General features: G+C 32.6%; 1 protein-coding gene and 1 long non-coding RNA gene across 2 annotated transcripts; both read left to right on the top strand.

Moving 5' to 3' along the window:
• The first annotated feature begins 3,856 nt into the window (after positions 1-3,856).
• Positions 3,857-5,870, top strand: LOC130509233 (uncharacterized). The gene is made up of 5 exons (XR_008943370.1): positions 3,857-3,995; positions 4,120-4,165; positions 4,632-4,743; positions 5,061-5,115; positions 5,682-5,870. It is a non-coding gene; the product is annotated as an uncharacterized LOC130509233 (long non-coding RNA).
• A 7,977-nt stretch (positions 5,871-13,847) lies between these two features.
• LOC108845241 (uncharacterized) lies at positions 13,848-16,340 on the top strand. The gene is made up of 2 exons (XM_018618484.2): positions 13,848-14,303; positions 15,500-16,340. The coding sequence occupies exon 2, from the start codon at positions 15,500-15,502 to the stop codon at positions 16,175-16,177; it is 678 nt and encodes a 225-aa protein (XP_018473986.2). The 5' UTR covers positions 13,848-14,303; the 3' UTR covers positions 16,178-16,340.
• Positions 16,341-16,544: the final 204 nt, after the last annotated feature.

Here is a 16,544-nt window from a genome sequence, read left to right as displayed (position 1 = left end):
CATCTACACTGCATATCTGTCTAACTTTATATCATCCATTTCTAGGTTAACGAATTTATGACATTTACTATCATAAAAATCAATAATATGTCTGATGTCAAACTTTTCAAAACAGGTTGGAGATATATCACCAATATTATCAGAACATGAAGAAGCGTCTTATCTTACTGTTATTGATAGTTCAAGAGGAACAGAGACGAATAGAACGCCAAAGAAGTGAATCTCTGTACGTTCTTTTTTCCTTTACTTTCATTAGAAATGTTGGGAGCTGCAAAGCAATCAATAAAAATAATCATATCATACAAAATATGTGTTTGTTGTATAAAATAATGCATCTAAATCCATTAGTTAAAAATCAACTTAATATTGTTGATCCGTATTTTCAACAATGCTCATACAACCTACAGCCATCATTTCCTTTTTAGGAGTCTATTTCAAGCAATGCCTTTAAACTCTTCTGAAATAAACTAGAAACGAATCAGTATACACATGGACATCAGTCATAATTTTACAATTAGTTATGTTCTTTTTTTTTGTAAATTAGTTTTGTTCTATTAGTATGTTTCAAGCATAATGTATAGCATTAACCCGAAGCTTAATTATAGAACTCATATTCTATCACAGAAAAATGAAAAAAATAATAAAAATTTAAAACACAAATATAAAAATTAAATTTTTAGGGAAAAATGTATACCAAAAATATACCCGCCCTTTTAAAGGCGGGTCAAAATCTAGTTTGAAATTGAAGCATCGAGTAAATGAAAGGCGGACTACCTCTAATATGATATGATCATTTATCAATAGCCTCTGACGTGATATATTATTATATGGTTTAATTCTTTTTCCCGAAAATGTCAAGGCATGCAGATTCAAGCACGTTCACTCATGTTCCCTAAATGTCACTCTTATCAAATTTAATTTTCGTGCAACATTTATTAATCACAAGCTATACAATAGCATTAAAGCATAAGAGCATCCTTAATGGGATAAGTGAGGAAATATAGTTTAAGTGTAAAAAATTAATAAAATAATGTAAGAGGTAAGATTTAGTAATAATTAGTAGTGAGATAAGTGAGAGGATATAGAACTTGTATCTTAATAATTATATAATTTAATAATGTTAAAACATATAATAACTTTTAAAACATTTAAAATAATATTTAAATTGAAAACATAAAAAATTAATACTAAATTTTATCTGAAAATAAAAAGATACACAATATATAATTTCAAATTATTATAAAAAAAGGTATTAAACCCCAAAAGCAAGTCGTCATAGCCCTTGAACAACTCTTTTACGCTTGCAATGACATCACTCGTGTTAACTCTACAAACCAAACAAGAAAAAAATTAAAACAAACTTCCTCCTGTGTTGTAGAGAAAAAAGAATGGTATTTTTAATTTAACTACCTCTGGGCTTTGCAAGGAAAGTGTCGTTATCATGTTTGAATCCTCCCCTGCCACCATGCTTGCTTCCCCACACAGCTTGTCCTTTAAAATCATAGCACACCTTCATCCACACAAGCCCAACACTGCGTGACAAATTGATCTGTCTAACACCGGTATATATCCCGTCGTCAAACATGATACCACCGATACCACCCCATGGTCCATGTATTTTTACACCACCTCCAGCTTTTGGCTGCAACTTCTCAGTATCTGTCACCAACTGATAAACACAAAAAAGGTAAATATTTGAAATACCTAAAATTATAACATAAAATAAAAGTCTTCGAATCACCTTATGTTTTTTGATCTCAGCACCTGCAGACATCAAATGCACTATAGGTTCCCTTGACTGAAGTCAGATACTCATGTGGGTAATCAAGTATGACCTTAAAATTAAAACAACACAAGAAAAGATGATCAGTTTCTGAAAAGAACGTGCATATATATTACTTAAAAGGGATAGACAGTCTCTTTGTCTTACCTTATCAAACTTAATGCCTCCTTGACAGCTTTCTTGTCTTGAAACATATCCTTGACAGCTTTGAGATAGCTCAGGGCATCATCCGTTGTTAGCCCTCCCATGTTTCCTCCTCCCCCTCCACCTATCGTTAGAACCCTACCATTTCTGCATTACACAAAAACATAAATAAACTCATTTCCCCTGTTTAAAGGTAACTAACCCAAGAACAATTATACTCAATTCAACCTAGAAATTCAAAAAGAAAAAACAGAGAATATAAATTAATATCCCACAAACAGAACCAACGATGAGAAGGAGATTTGTCGATATTTCAAAAACCTTGAACAGACAAGATCATTCTTCAAAGGGGCCAGAGACAACTTCTAGGTTCCTTTCCGAAGAAGATAAAGACCAAGGAGAGGATGAGAGAACAGATCGGTGAGGATTTCGATTTTGTCAAGGTTCGCCGGAGATATGAACGGAAAATAAACGGATTCGACCAAATACAAAGCTGATAACGGTTACGCCATCGAGCAGAGATCGATTTTGCCGGAAATCAGACGGAAATCGGATGAACAAGTGTTTGGTCTCTGTCGCCGCGAGAGAGATATCTGAACAAACCATACTTCTCGTTTTCTATTTTTCCAACAAATGAAAATATTATTTCATTTTTCAAAAAACAGAACCAATGAAATTGTGTCACATTACCCTAATAACTTTACTAAAACACTTCTTGCGTAGTACTTGATAAACACATCTCTAATCACTGTTTTAATATTTTTCTTTTATTATATTACTCTAAGATATGTGGAAATATACCATTAAAGATGCTCTAAGCAGGCTATTATTAGAATTTAGCATTAAACCTTCGTGTACTATATTCAATGCACGACATGTAAATTATTTTATTAATATTTTTTGCATATTTCATTTATCAAACCCACTTATAGGGGCGTTGTACAGACCAGTAGCATTAAATTGCCTTTGCCGCTCAAATGATCAATTTATAAACTGTGATGGGATTTACTTAGGTATTTATACTTAAAAATCACAACAGGTAACTTAGAAGTTACATCATAAAAATATTTAAAAAGTGATATTAATATCTATATGAGGATTTCAGAAAAGGTGTTTAATAATAATTAGACAAACTAGATTTTGACCCGCCCTTTAGTGGGCGGGACAGTGGTTTTGTTTTAAATTTATGCTCTTGTTCGATTTTTCATAAGTGTATTTAGACATGAGTATCCGGGTTGAGATCGATTGTCGTTAATAAATTAGGTTTGGTTCGTTTACTAATTCGAGTTACACATTTAGATTGTAACTCATGTTTTGAAAATATACCGAGTTAAATAGTTGGTTTTTATCCGCGCTTCGAAAGCGCGGAATTTGTTTCTTGTTTAGATAATATATCAATAAGTACATAGTTCAATTGTATTTTCTAGTGTAAAGTGAAATTAGAAGATGTGTGACATAATTGAGAAGTTTTTCAAGTTTTTAACATAGTGACAACTATCCTTAAGTTAAAAAAAATATTGTATAAAAACATGAAGATAAGTTATGATTTTTATGCTTTTGAATTTTAAATTATGCATAAATTACATAGTACACATATAATATTTATTTATTTTGTAAATATAACTTAGGAATTTAGTATGATTATTATTCTTTTGTAGGATATAAGATAACATATTTTTATCTTGAAATTAAATTCCAAGAATAATTTATAGATGCTTCAATATCAATACTTTATGATTATATTTTTATAATTCAATTATTTTAATTTTTATATAAAATTTTGAAGGTGCGTGATAATGGGCCAGACTAATATTGGCTTATAATTTTGAACTGAAAATTATGAAGGTGGACTCAATTTTAAAAGGACTCTATTATTTAAAAAAGCCCGACTAAACTAATTTAGCAATAGCCAGTCAATTGTTTTGCTTTTTTAACCAATACACTCCAGATATTATTATTTTTACATGTTTCTGACAAATTTGCTGTTTATAAAAAAAATACAGTACCATATGGCGATTGAAGAAAGGAAATGGGATCTTCAACGATTCGACTAATCATCATCTCCAATGTATATCCTACTCTTTATTTTCTCCACCCTTGATATATATATTTGAACAACTCGTATTGCTTAACATTTTTTTTTGGTTTTTGAATTCTTTTGCATGTTCTCTCTAATGGCTTAAACTTCATAGATCTGATAAAGTCAAAGCCAATCTGATGCATTCATAGAAAGATAAGGTGAGGTAGTTCGATTTGGTATTCAACATATGAAAACTCCAAAGGTTTATCTTCTATTCTAGTAAAACGTTTCATTAACAATTTTTTTCTAAATTTTTTTCTCTATATGAAGTTAATATTCTTTGTCTTATTTTTTTTAAAAATAAAATTTCTGTAAAATGATTTAATATATTTAAATCTAGTTATATTTTTCCGGGTAAAAATGTTTTTCTATCTTTTAAATTTATTTTAGAATTTATTTCCTAAATTTATATTATTTACCTGTTACTTTGTATCATATGTAAATAAATTTATATAATTTCTATTAAGTAATCAAAAAATAAATTAATCTATCCTAAAAAATATAATATTTTAATGATTATATATTACGTAAGTGTTTATTTGTTTAGGCCTTTGATTTTTTACTTATTAAAACATTTGGGCTCTAGCCGGTTAAATGAACCGATGGGAAACATTTTTTTTTCAGGATACTTTACGACAAAAGGAAACAAAAAGCTCTCTCTCAACGGTAGGTTAATTTTTCGTAGAAAGATGAAGAAGGCTATCTCCGACCGAAGAACTTAAACCGATCCTTAAAGGTAAATCAAATGTTGCATATGTTTCTCTTATTCATCTCTCATTTCTTGCTCGTTTTAAACGTTTTTTAAAGAAAAAAAAAACATAAATCAGATCTTACCTTTTTTTCTTTTTTATCTGTTTTCCATCTTGGATCCGATGACTTTCTCTCTCCGTAAACTCGTTCGATTTGATGGCACGACTTAAATGTATAAAGAGTAAAACATTATTCATGATCTCATTAAATCAAATAGTAAACTGAAAACTTAAAATGTCGCAGTATTTACCTTTTTGTCTGCAAATATGATCCCTAAGGTCTCACCAAACCCGGCATTTCCAGGTGTGTATGATTTTGGTTTGAATCAAGTTGTTTCCCATGGCCTAATCTCATCAAGGTACACTATCTTTTTCTTAGAAGACATTATATGAGAACGTATAGAAAACATCATGTTTGCTTTGAGTCTAAATGTCGTGTTTGCTTTGAACCTAGATGGTCAATATATATAAGAAAAGTAAAGGCATATCGATTATAATATTCTCATTCAATTTAGTTATAAAATAGAGGCCTTGAGTTTAGGAAAATCTATTATCTTGACCATCAGTTACCAAAATTCAGGCTTTCTTGTTTTGATTTTATATTATTGATATGTGAAGATATGGGACTATCTGATTCGCTGGGATTTTACGATCTAGATTATTGGCTATTGTTAGGTAAAAATATCTCGAAATTTTGTTTCTTTGCCAAAATTTATGGAACTTCCGAGTTTGAGAAAACTTTGAAAATCGAATTGAAACCATGGCATAAAAATATTCCAGCAAAAGGCAGCATGAATTATGCCATAGTAATTCTTTGTGATGCCTGCTTGATGTGCTTGTTTGAAATGTTTCTCCACCTGTAGATAGTTCGTTCATCATTTATGCTAGCACAATTGAACCTGTCCGACTTCAAAAACGATGACAGGTTTAAATATTGATGATGTACGGGTGAAGAAGAAAGATGTGAAGAGGATGTTGCGATTTCTGACTCTGTTTTATTTTCATATTTGCTTTGTAAGTCATATTTTTCACAGTTTTTGGAGTATCAAAATTCTGTTTGTAATCAGTTAACGTAGGATAATCGTTTAAATCCAACAAATATTTGATCACAGAATATCTTGTAATTTACGTAAATAGAAAACAAAATATTTAATCAAAAGCATAGTCTAAATATATACCAATGGCAGAGAGCTGTAAATACTTTAAAAAACCAAGGGCACCTCAAAAAAGGACCTTGTGTTTTAATAGTATAGATTACTGACTTTGTTTCTTTGGCAGATCACTTATACATATTTGAGTTTTTGACTCACTAAAATGAAAACAAAAAGGAATAAACTAGAGAAAATGCCACCTAAGAAACACCACGATCGAGGACAAAATCGTCTTGTGAAGTAGATGTATTTATCAAGCCAGCAAAAGCTTTTCTTTAAGCCACCATATTTATCGTAATATTTATAACTTTTTGTAATATCATATCTTATAAGCCCTTTTTCAAAAAAAAAAAAAAAATCATATCTTATAAGCATATAAAGTAATCTTGTGTGACAATAGCCTATTCGTATTTAAATGAAAAGAATAAATATTACAAGCCTAGTTCTCGCGTTGCGTGTGAGAAGAGATGAAAATGAGGTTTTCATGAAAAGAACAAAAAACAAATAATTGGAAATATATTATTTAGTATGAAATAGTGCAGAGCTGGCAATTTATTTGTTTCTGTTAACGGGTATCTTTGAAAAGCCTGTCATAGCTCTCTTTTCTCTTTCGGGATTACTATGTCATGGTTCTCTTTTCTCGTTGTTTTAACTCATCGAAACAAAACTAATTAGGATTTAAATGGTAACATGAACGATTGCGGTACGAATTTAAAAATAACAAAACCATATAAATATATATAATAAAAGTTTTCTTTTTAATTCTTGATTGTGGTACGATGTGATTTTAACATTCAGAGTTTAATTTTCATAACTATTTTCTAAAGAAAATCATATGGACAGTCATATTTTGACTTCTTAATTACACTAAAAATCATTTTGTGCTGGAAGCACACATTTTAGAATTGATCCTCTATTTTTTTTTTTGCTAAATAATTGATTTGTGATCAATCTTGCTAATGTCTCCTCCAAACTATTTCTCTAAAACTACAGAAGATGAAAAAACCTTTGATCCATCAGCAATAAAACTGTAAATATCCAATTTCAAAAATAATCACAAACTGTGATAGGAAAAGGTGAAGACTTCCATTGTTTTTCTAATTCAGATATGAAGCTAGAATTTAGAGCTATCGTATCTATTGAAAACTGTGAACGGAGACCAGAGTCGGCTCTGAAATTTTAGAGGTTATAGACGAGCAAAGAGAGAATTCAATAATTTAGAGGTATAAAATACTTTTTTACAAATTTGCGAGTTTTTTTCAAAAAGTTTAAAAATTTTGAGACGAATGTTTCATTGGGTTTGCCCAGAACCTCTTCTGATTGGTACCTAGTTTGAAAAAAAGAATGAAAGCTTTTTAGGAAACTGAAGTTTAACAAAGAATAATCTGTGAAGAGTCGAGCGTAGAACAAATCGCATAGCTCTGTTTTTAGTCACACATTTTGTGATTTCTTTCTAAAATTTGACTAACACACATGTTAAATTTGTAAACCAATTTTTATTATAAATAATTTATGAGCAATACCAATTTTTATTATTATAAACAATGTATAAACCGAAGTGGATTTGTACGGCTGGTGGGTTGCAAGGTGATTGATATATTGTCCACAAATTTTTTTTTCATGAAATTTGTTTACAACCTTGGAGGATTCAAATATTCGTCAGCCATTCTTCATCCACAATATATTATGATTGAAAACTTTGTCTATAATTTTTTTTTTGGTTCAAATTAGAAAACAAACGAAAATATATGAATTGTGGAAAACTGTAAAAACAACTCTGGTTGTTGTTCATTTAACATGAAACAAATAGTCAGTATAAAATTAACATGTTTTAATAATATATTATCTGTTATAACTTGTCCACAAAGAATAAAACAAATTCATTATATACTATTTATTTTAACTTGTATATAAAAGTTTTCCGCATTTTTTTCATCTATCGGTGTAAATATCTTGAATTTTACATAATTATCATATTTTTCATTATTCATCCACATTTTTAATGATCTATGCCTTTTTATATAATTTTTAAATAATATGTATATATATATGAATGTAATATTAAAATACACCGACAAAAGTAAAGAAATTACAATTTATCATATCAATCAGTTTTTTTTGTAAATCTTACAATTTAAGAAAAAACAGATAAAAACATAAAATGGAAGAGTAATAGTAATAATATTAAAAAGAACTAACTAAACTAAACCAAAATGTTGTTAGTTTGAAGTTGTTAATCAACCCAGCAAGAAGTCTATTTGTTGTGTTGAGTTCAACACGGGTATAATTGTTCTAAAACTGTTTTGGTTACAGAAAATATATTGAGGGCTGGTTTTGAATCAAGCATGATGAAACATTTGTTTCAGGACTCCAAAACTTTTTAAAAAAATTCTACATACATAGGCTCCCAAATTTTAAAGAAAAAAATTACAGCCTCTGAACTTTTGAATCTTTACTAAATTGTTTAAAACACCCCAAAATTTCAGTTGGCCCTGAATATATATATACACCAAATCAAGTGTAATGTGACTCTTTTGTAAAGAAAAACACAAATATGACTTTAACTAACTCACTCTACTTTCTAGTACTCCTGTCTCATTTTTAATTTTGTATATACCATCGCGCAATTCCATATTCTCCGTACCGTTCGCATCTACGGAACAACTGATTACACCGCAGTAAAGCATTAGACATGCATATTATTCTTCTTTTTTTTTTGGAGAAATGGCATACATGCATATTATTCTTGGTCATGCCTTTCACTCTCGAATATTTTTCTCACTCTCAAATAATTTTCTAAAGAAAAGTCAAATATATTTTCAGAATGATTATATTTTTTTTCCACCGGTCAACGATATCTATAATACATAAATAAAAAAATAAAAAATATTTAAGAACATAACAAAAATAAATACTAATGTTCAAAAACAAAAATAAATACTAGGAAAATAGAAAGATTACAAATTAAAGAAGTCGGCAAGAATATGGAGATAAATGCAAACACTGATCACGCCAGCTGGTGCTTAGCCTCACCGATGTGTCCAGTGTCTACCAGCTAAGCACACAGTCAATGTAACATTGTTAAGTATCAATGACGGATTATTCGAAAACATGTACTCGAGCCTCAGCCCGCCAAACTGAGGACGGGGGACAATAGTGACACACAAAATTGCTAAATATCGGTTTAACAAAACCGGCTATTTTATTCACGTAGCCAAAAGAAACATGCATGATGTAAATACATAGAGATCTCAAGTCACACTATTGAATATAAAAAGAGTTACTATTATAATTGTTTCCGATGAGTATATGCGTCTCAACTATTGTATTATAAAAAGTGCTTATTTGCCGAATAACCAAGAAGAGATAATTACATTTTCAGTGAAAAGTTAGAAAGAGATAGAAAGAAAAATAAGGAGAGAGAAAGTATTTTTGGTTAGATAGTGGATTTGGGTTTTTTTATAGTTATAGGGTGCAATTTCCCTATAAAAATAGATTTGAATGGTGAAGCACATATATGTGAATATCAACCCCTTCAAATACATTTGTAATAAGTTCTCCTTAAACACAGGGCCGGCTCAGTGATAGGGGTGAACAGGGTGACCGCCTCAAAGCCTATGGATAAAGAAAAATTACTCTTTTAAAAATAAAAATAAATATTCATGTATTTTAAATATTTTCATTTTTAATAATATTTTTATATACTCTATTTTCTAAAAAAAAGTACTGCTAAAATAACTTTTTATTAATTAAAGGGCCTAAAAAACAATTTCGTCCAAGGACTCCAGTAAACCATGAGTCGGCTCTGTTTAAACATATGCTAGTTGATTTTAAATGTCATGCCAGTAAAAATTTAAAAGGTCGAAGATTAAAAATGAAACAATATAGTTATGATTGATCCATATACTTTATTAATAATTTCATAAATTTAACTGATAAACAAATGAGTTTATAAAACTACACTATTAATTTTAATATATAAAACTTTGACATAAACACTTGCATTAACTAGAAAAGCCACCACACCTATGACAATCAGTCTGTTTTTCAACACATGTCACATTGTTTGTTCTGCTAGAGATGTACAAAACATAATACAGTGCTCAGCCTGTAGTTATGAGTTTGAATGGACCCAACCAAATCAAAGATAGACAAAAGAGGAAATGTGTGTACACTGGAAAATAAGTGCAGTTACATGCTAGTAATAATGTTTACATCACTAGACCAAAAAATAATGTTTACATCATTTTAGTCTCTTTATTTAAGCATTAAACGGATTTTTCATTTTATTGAGTAGACAAAACCAGCTATCCAATATCGACAGAAGAACACACAAAAGGAAAAACAAGCTTTTTACATATATAGTTGTACCAATTGTGTTTAAAAGAAAATATATGTGTTTCAAAAAAACACATAGTTGTATTGTACCAGACTACCAGTTATATCACAGAGATTAGGGTTTCACGAAATTATAAGGGAACACCATCTTTTCTACCCCTCTAGGTTAACAGAGATTAGGGTTTCATGAAATTATAAGGGAACACCATCTTTTCTACCCCTCTAGGTCATAGAGGAATCCCCTATGTCCTTCATAAGTCCAACTATGTCCCTCTCTCATTAATGGAATTGACCAAAAATGTTCTCAGATAAAAAAAACTGAAATTACTGTTTGATTGGTTGGAATCTGGATTGGTTATGCGGTCAGGTAATTGCGGTTTAGTTTATATCAATAATAATAAAACAATTATTGAAATCTGGGATAAGAAAAGAAAACCGCAGCTCCTCTCTCGCAGTTCCTCATCCTCCATCCCACAGCTCCCCTACTCCTCTATCCAGCAGCTTCCCCATTTTCGGCGTAGACCTATCGTCTCTCGACATTTAGCATTTTGTTGGGGCCGGTCGAGTTACAGGTTAGTTATGGTCTCTGCCTCGAGATTTCTTTCGGAAGTAGTTTTATGGATTTATAATTGGAATTTAATTAGGATTTTGCACAATGGCATTGATTTGTTTAAAGGTCGATTTGTTTTTTTTTTTAATTCTAGTAAAACTGTATAACTCAGAACAAATTTTAGAACTCTGGATAACTGAGAAAAACTCGGAACAACTGGTAGAACTGTGTATAACTGGGAAAACTTGGAACAACTGGGAAAAATTGAAACAATTGGTATAAATTTAGATAAATTTAGTCAATTTTTTTAGTTATCCTATTTGTTTGGCAGAATACAATGAGCAGTCACATCAGCATACATTTTAAATTTAGAGACCGCATGTTTAGTATAACTATGAAGACATCAGTGGAGGATATGACTTTTGTCAATGATAAAAGGTAGGATATATAGAAGCTTGGGTTGGATGAACGTAAGGATAAACTGAAAATGAACTACATTCCGTTGGTGGTAGGATGTGAACAACCTTTAACTATTGTTGATGATGAGGATCATTTTGTTTACCTAACATCCACGGATAAAGATAACAAAATATATTTTTTTCTTGTGGAGAGTAGTGGAAGATCGGAACAACTAGACAAACTCTCGAGAGTGGGAAAAGTTATGTTGGTATGAATTACGAAGAGTTGCAGCGATTGGAGGATGAAATTGGACCTAATGCCATAACTTTTTACGTAAAAGATAAGCATGAAAATAACAAGGTGATAGAGAGTGAGAATGATGATCTCCTTAACCATTTAATCAAAGGAGTATCTCCCCCTTGGAAAATTCTTGCAGAAACATTATCCACATGTCTTTGAAAAAAAAATCCAATACATTATTGTCTCATGTTCCAATGTTCGTTTGCGCGCAAATGACACTTCCTAAAAAGAATATAACTATCACCTTCAGCGTGTCTTTACGAAGTCTCATTGCCAACAGCTTTGCTTTTACACCCTCCAACCTTATTAATTTCCGCTCTTTGAAATAACACTTCATGAACTTTCTACCACCAAACTCCTTGTAGCCGAGAGGATAGTTGCGACCGTTTAGATATGATATCAATGCGTGTTCCTTCATCTCATAAAAGATGGTAACACCGTTGACAATCATCCACATTTCCTGAACCTTGTGGTTTGAGACATTCTTCTTTGAATCATGTTTCATGTGGAACAGTTGACAGAATTTTGGATATTCCTCAAACCACCTGCTCTCCACATTACTTGGCTTCGGTTTCAGAGCCTTAAACGTCTTAATAACATCTACTATCAAACACCTTGTCCCTAGATTTATCTGTTTCTTGTACACCGTATGATATAAGAACATCCTCGCTGGTTTGATTGTCTCGGTGACCTCAAATTCATGTAAGTTACATTTAGTTCTACAGTAATATAAAATAGTTTTCCTAAGTTATTAAAATATTCCCTAATCTACGTATGTATTACTAGTTTTACCATTTTCTCATTGTTTCACCAAGTTGTTCTAGTAAAGTAAAGTTATACTCATAATTCCTAGTTCTACACATCTTTCCTTCACCAAAACATTACCAATTCAAACAAAAGTACAAATCAAAATCCAATCTAAATTGTTACCTCGTCGTCAACATATCGTGATTCCTCTTCATTGTTTCCATCCTTATCTCCCTCTGCTAAACTTTCATTCTCCTCATCAGAAGCATCAGCTTCACCTTCATTCTCCTCATCAGAGATATCCGCCTCACCATCATTTTCTTCTTCATTAGAACCACCCGTCTCGCCTTCAGTTTCTTCATCATTGCCCCCTCCCCTCTTTCTCTTCATCATTCTCCATATGTTAATTTGTGTCGTCGTCTTCATCGCCTTCACCCGATTCTTCCTTGCCGTTCTCCGGTTCTTCTTCATCCTCCTCCGATGTTCGAGTCTCCGAAGTTGGAGCACATTTTCTTGGTTCAGCCATTTATTTCGCAACAGAAACCACAGCATTTACGAGGACGTATATCGGTTCTAAGAGGACCCCATCACTCACCGTCGCTAATTCCTCCGTCGTCTTCTTCCTTTTCACTGTCTTTTTTTCTTTGAGTTCTTTTTTTCTGCTTCTTTCGTCGGATTCTCTTACCTCATACCTCGACTTGTTTCAACCATCTTCTGACGCGATTTCACACACAAAGCGACCAAGAAAAAGGGGATTTCGAACTGAGAGGGAACCGTTTGCGAGAGAAAAAAAAAGAAAAGTTCGTACTTGTGAAAATTAGGAAAACCCAAATTAGGATTTAATAAGGTATGAGTTTCCTTTGGTTTAAGAATGATTTACGGTTTATGTTTAATTTGGATCGCTTAAATTGGGTCAGAACCGGATGGAACCGTGTATAACTCGTAAATACCTCAACTTTTCTATGATTTTATGGGTTTTGTATATTTTCTGTACTAAACAATATTACTTTAACTCCATGTATTATAACAGGTATTTTTTCCAGTGCCCCATAAGATCTCATAGGGATATGAAAGATGATGATCCAAGATAGTTAGATCATAATCTTCTTCAGTTTTACTCGTCGACAAATATACTTTATTAATTTAAATAGTTACAGTATTTAATTAAAATGGTGTTTGATTTTATCTATTGCCCGACTTTAAGTTTGATGGTTTGTGGGTTGTGCCAGGAGAACATAGACTTTATAATTTTAGAAAAGTTAAGGACATAATATTCTTTTTAGATACACCTATCTAAAATTTCACATAATATTGGATGTTGAATACTATGATATAGAAAGTACCAAGTTTAATTGATCAAAAAGAAAAGAAAGTGCCAAGTTTTGTACGAACCACAAGCCATAAGGTCTTGGATTTCTTTCTACTAAAAAAATTAGACAGTGTTATGAATATTGTGATGTCTATTATGGAATGTTCTAGATTTACTTGTTCCCTACTCCAAGTTACTTGTTCCATACTCCAAGTTATTAGACTTTGTCTCCAAGCTATGTAATCCTATATAAGGAACTCATTATTCATGAAATAATAACAATTCATTCATCTCTAAGTCATACGACTCTCTCTCTCTCTTTAGCTCGATCTATTCTAAGACAAGAACACTAGGATTATAACACGTTATCAGCACGAGACTCTAAACCCTAACTAAAATCCGGCGACCACAAAAACCCTAATTTCGGCCGCAACTTCAAACCGCCATATCTCCCTAACCGTGAGGATCCAGACGACGAGTCACCCACCAAACTGAAGCTCTTGACGAGGCGAATCCAGCGACGCAGACCACGCAGTGATCGGACTCCAGACGCGCCGCCACCTTCCAGTGCAAGCCGCGCCGTCAACAAACTCGGAGATCATCCCAAAACCCTAGCCGCCACTTCCTCTCTCTAGATCTTCTTACATCCGATTTTCTTTAATCTTGATACTAATTCAACTTTGAATATTTCTTTGTTGAATAATTAAGGTTTCTAAGAGAGGAACCAAGGAGAAAAGATCGGCAAAGATTAAGGTAAGATCTCAAGAACCCTAATCTTTACTTGTGGTTCAAGCAATTCGGATCTCAAACTTCTCTTCATTCTTAAATCCGATTTAAAAGGTTTTGCGATTTGATTTGGTTGATTTTAGTTCTTGTTTTATTTTAAAATCAAAACCCTAAACCTTTAATAGTTTTACATGGCTTTAGTTTTGTATGGACAACAAGTGATACCCCTTTAAGGATGACACGCTATATGTCCAAACAAAATTTAAGGTCAATGTTTAACCTAATCCTAAAATCAGATTTGAATTTTAAACCCTAATCCTTAAAGTTTAAGTCCAATTTTAAGAAACCCTAAACCCTAAAATATAAAGCATGTGATTACATGACTTTCGTTTTGTATGGACAACAAGTGATACCCCTTTAAGGATGACACGCTATATGTCCAAACAAAACATAAGTTTAATGTTTTCCACATCTTTTGGTCGATGATGCACACCATAGTGTGGCTAGACCATGATTTTCTTTTAAGTCAATGATGCATACCAATAGGTATGACTAGACCATATGAAGTAAAGGTCGATGATACGTACTCTTAAGTACGATTAGACCATAAAATAAAATCAATGGTCGATGATGTTCACCCTCAGGTGCAACTAGATTTTTCACCTGTGATTCACGGTGATCATCCACGATGATCCGTGTTGATCTATGATCCATGATGATCTTCGATGATCCGCGATGATCTACGATGATCAGTGATCCACGGTGATCCTCGATGATCCACAGTGATCCACAATCACCGGTGATGGATGATGCGCACCACAGTGCAGCTAAATCACGATCCGTTTTATTTGGTCGAGGAAGTGTACCGAATGGTACTACTAGACCATTAAACCGCATGGGGCGATGTAGCATACCATATGGTATGGCTAGACCATGCACTCGTCCATCCCACTATTTTCAAGGGATTTATAAATCAAACAAGTTGATTAAGAGATGGATGAGTTATGAGAAAGTAAATTTCTAAAGAGAATGCAAACTGGCCGTATGACCCTCTTATTTGTTTGCTGGCAATGTGATTTAATTGTGTAATAGCCGAATGGCATTAGTCACACAAGCCATATGGCTTTATTGTTTACATACTGGCCGAGTGCCTTTTATTTCTTTGATAGCCAATGGCATCAGAAATTGTATGTACTAACCCAAATCATTTTGATATGATTCAGATGTCGAGACTCCATCACTCGGATTACCCAGCCCTTGATCTCAATGGAGACAATTACCTTGATAGGGCGATGAACACTTCAGCCGATTTAAAGTCTAAAGGACTTGGGAAGTGTATCAAATACGGCAATGATACCGTTGCATATGAAAGGCGTAGAGCTGTTTTGATAATGAGAAAGCATCTCGTGAGGGATTTGTATGATGAGTGCAGTTACATCAACGATCCTTACGATCTCTGGTCGAGATTGAACACCATGTTCTTCGAGCCATTACTAGATGAGTCCATGAAAGAATGGAAGGCTCTGAGGTTCCAGGATTATGAATCCGTGGATAACTATCAGTTTGATCTTATGAGAATCACCTATAGTCTTAAACTATGTGGTGAAGTGATAACAAACTATGACTTGTTAAGCAAGACTCGTGACACGATCCATTCAAAGGAAGTGTTGTTATCACAGAAGGCTAAAGGTTTCACAACCTATTACGACCTTCTCTCATACCTTTCAGCTCTTGAGGAAAAGAAGCAGAAAAGGAAAGTCAACCTCGAAAAACTCGACTATGTTATGGAGATAAGTGCCGAGTATCAATCTGAGATGATATACGGTGATGCTGAAGAAGCTAAGAAAAGAAAATTCGGGTGGACTCATATAGATGATGAGATTGGTTTATTCATTGAATAGAGAACCAAATGTGAGCCACGTCCAAGATGTTATTATGGACTGGCCGGCTATTGTTTAAGCCTTTTGACATTCTGATTTCATACTTATGATTTGGTGTTTTGTTTTAAATATAATTTGTCATTCAAATTTCATAGCATTAATAAAAGTTTTTCTTTTATCTTGATTGATTTGCTTGAAAAATATTTTTTATTGACAAATGAGAATGAAAACTCGAAAAGAGTATGTCTAGACCACCACGCCTAAGGCATGGCCTTAAGAGGCACGAAATTTATCACCTAAGACCCATTGAGAGAGACCCAAAATCCCCACTGGCCGTGGACAAGGATACCACAATAACCGTGGTTGTAGATCCAATCATGGTCGAGGA

The sequence above is a fragment of the Raphanus sativus genome, chromosome 3 (genome assembly GCF_000801105.2).
Source record: "Raphanus sativus cultivar WK10039 chromosome 3, ASM80110v3, whole genome shotgun sequence".
Taxonomy (NCBI): Eukaryota; Viridiplantae; Streptophyta; class Magnoliopsida; order Brassicales; family Brassicaceae; genus Raphanus; species Raphanus sativus.
This window is presented reverse-complemented; position numbering and strand designations above follow the sequence as displayed.

Coding starts and splice junctions, on each gene's coding strand:
- LOC108845241 (XM_018618484.2), top strand. CDS start 15,500: ATGTCGAGACTCCATCACTCGGATTACCCAGCCCTTGATCTCAATGGA.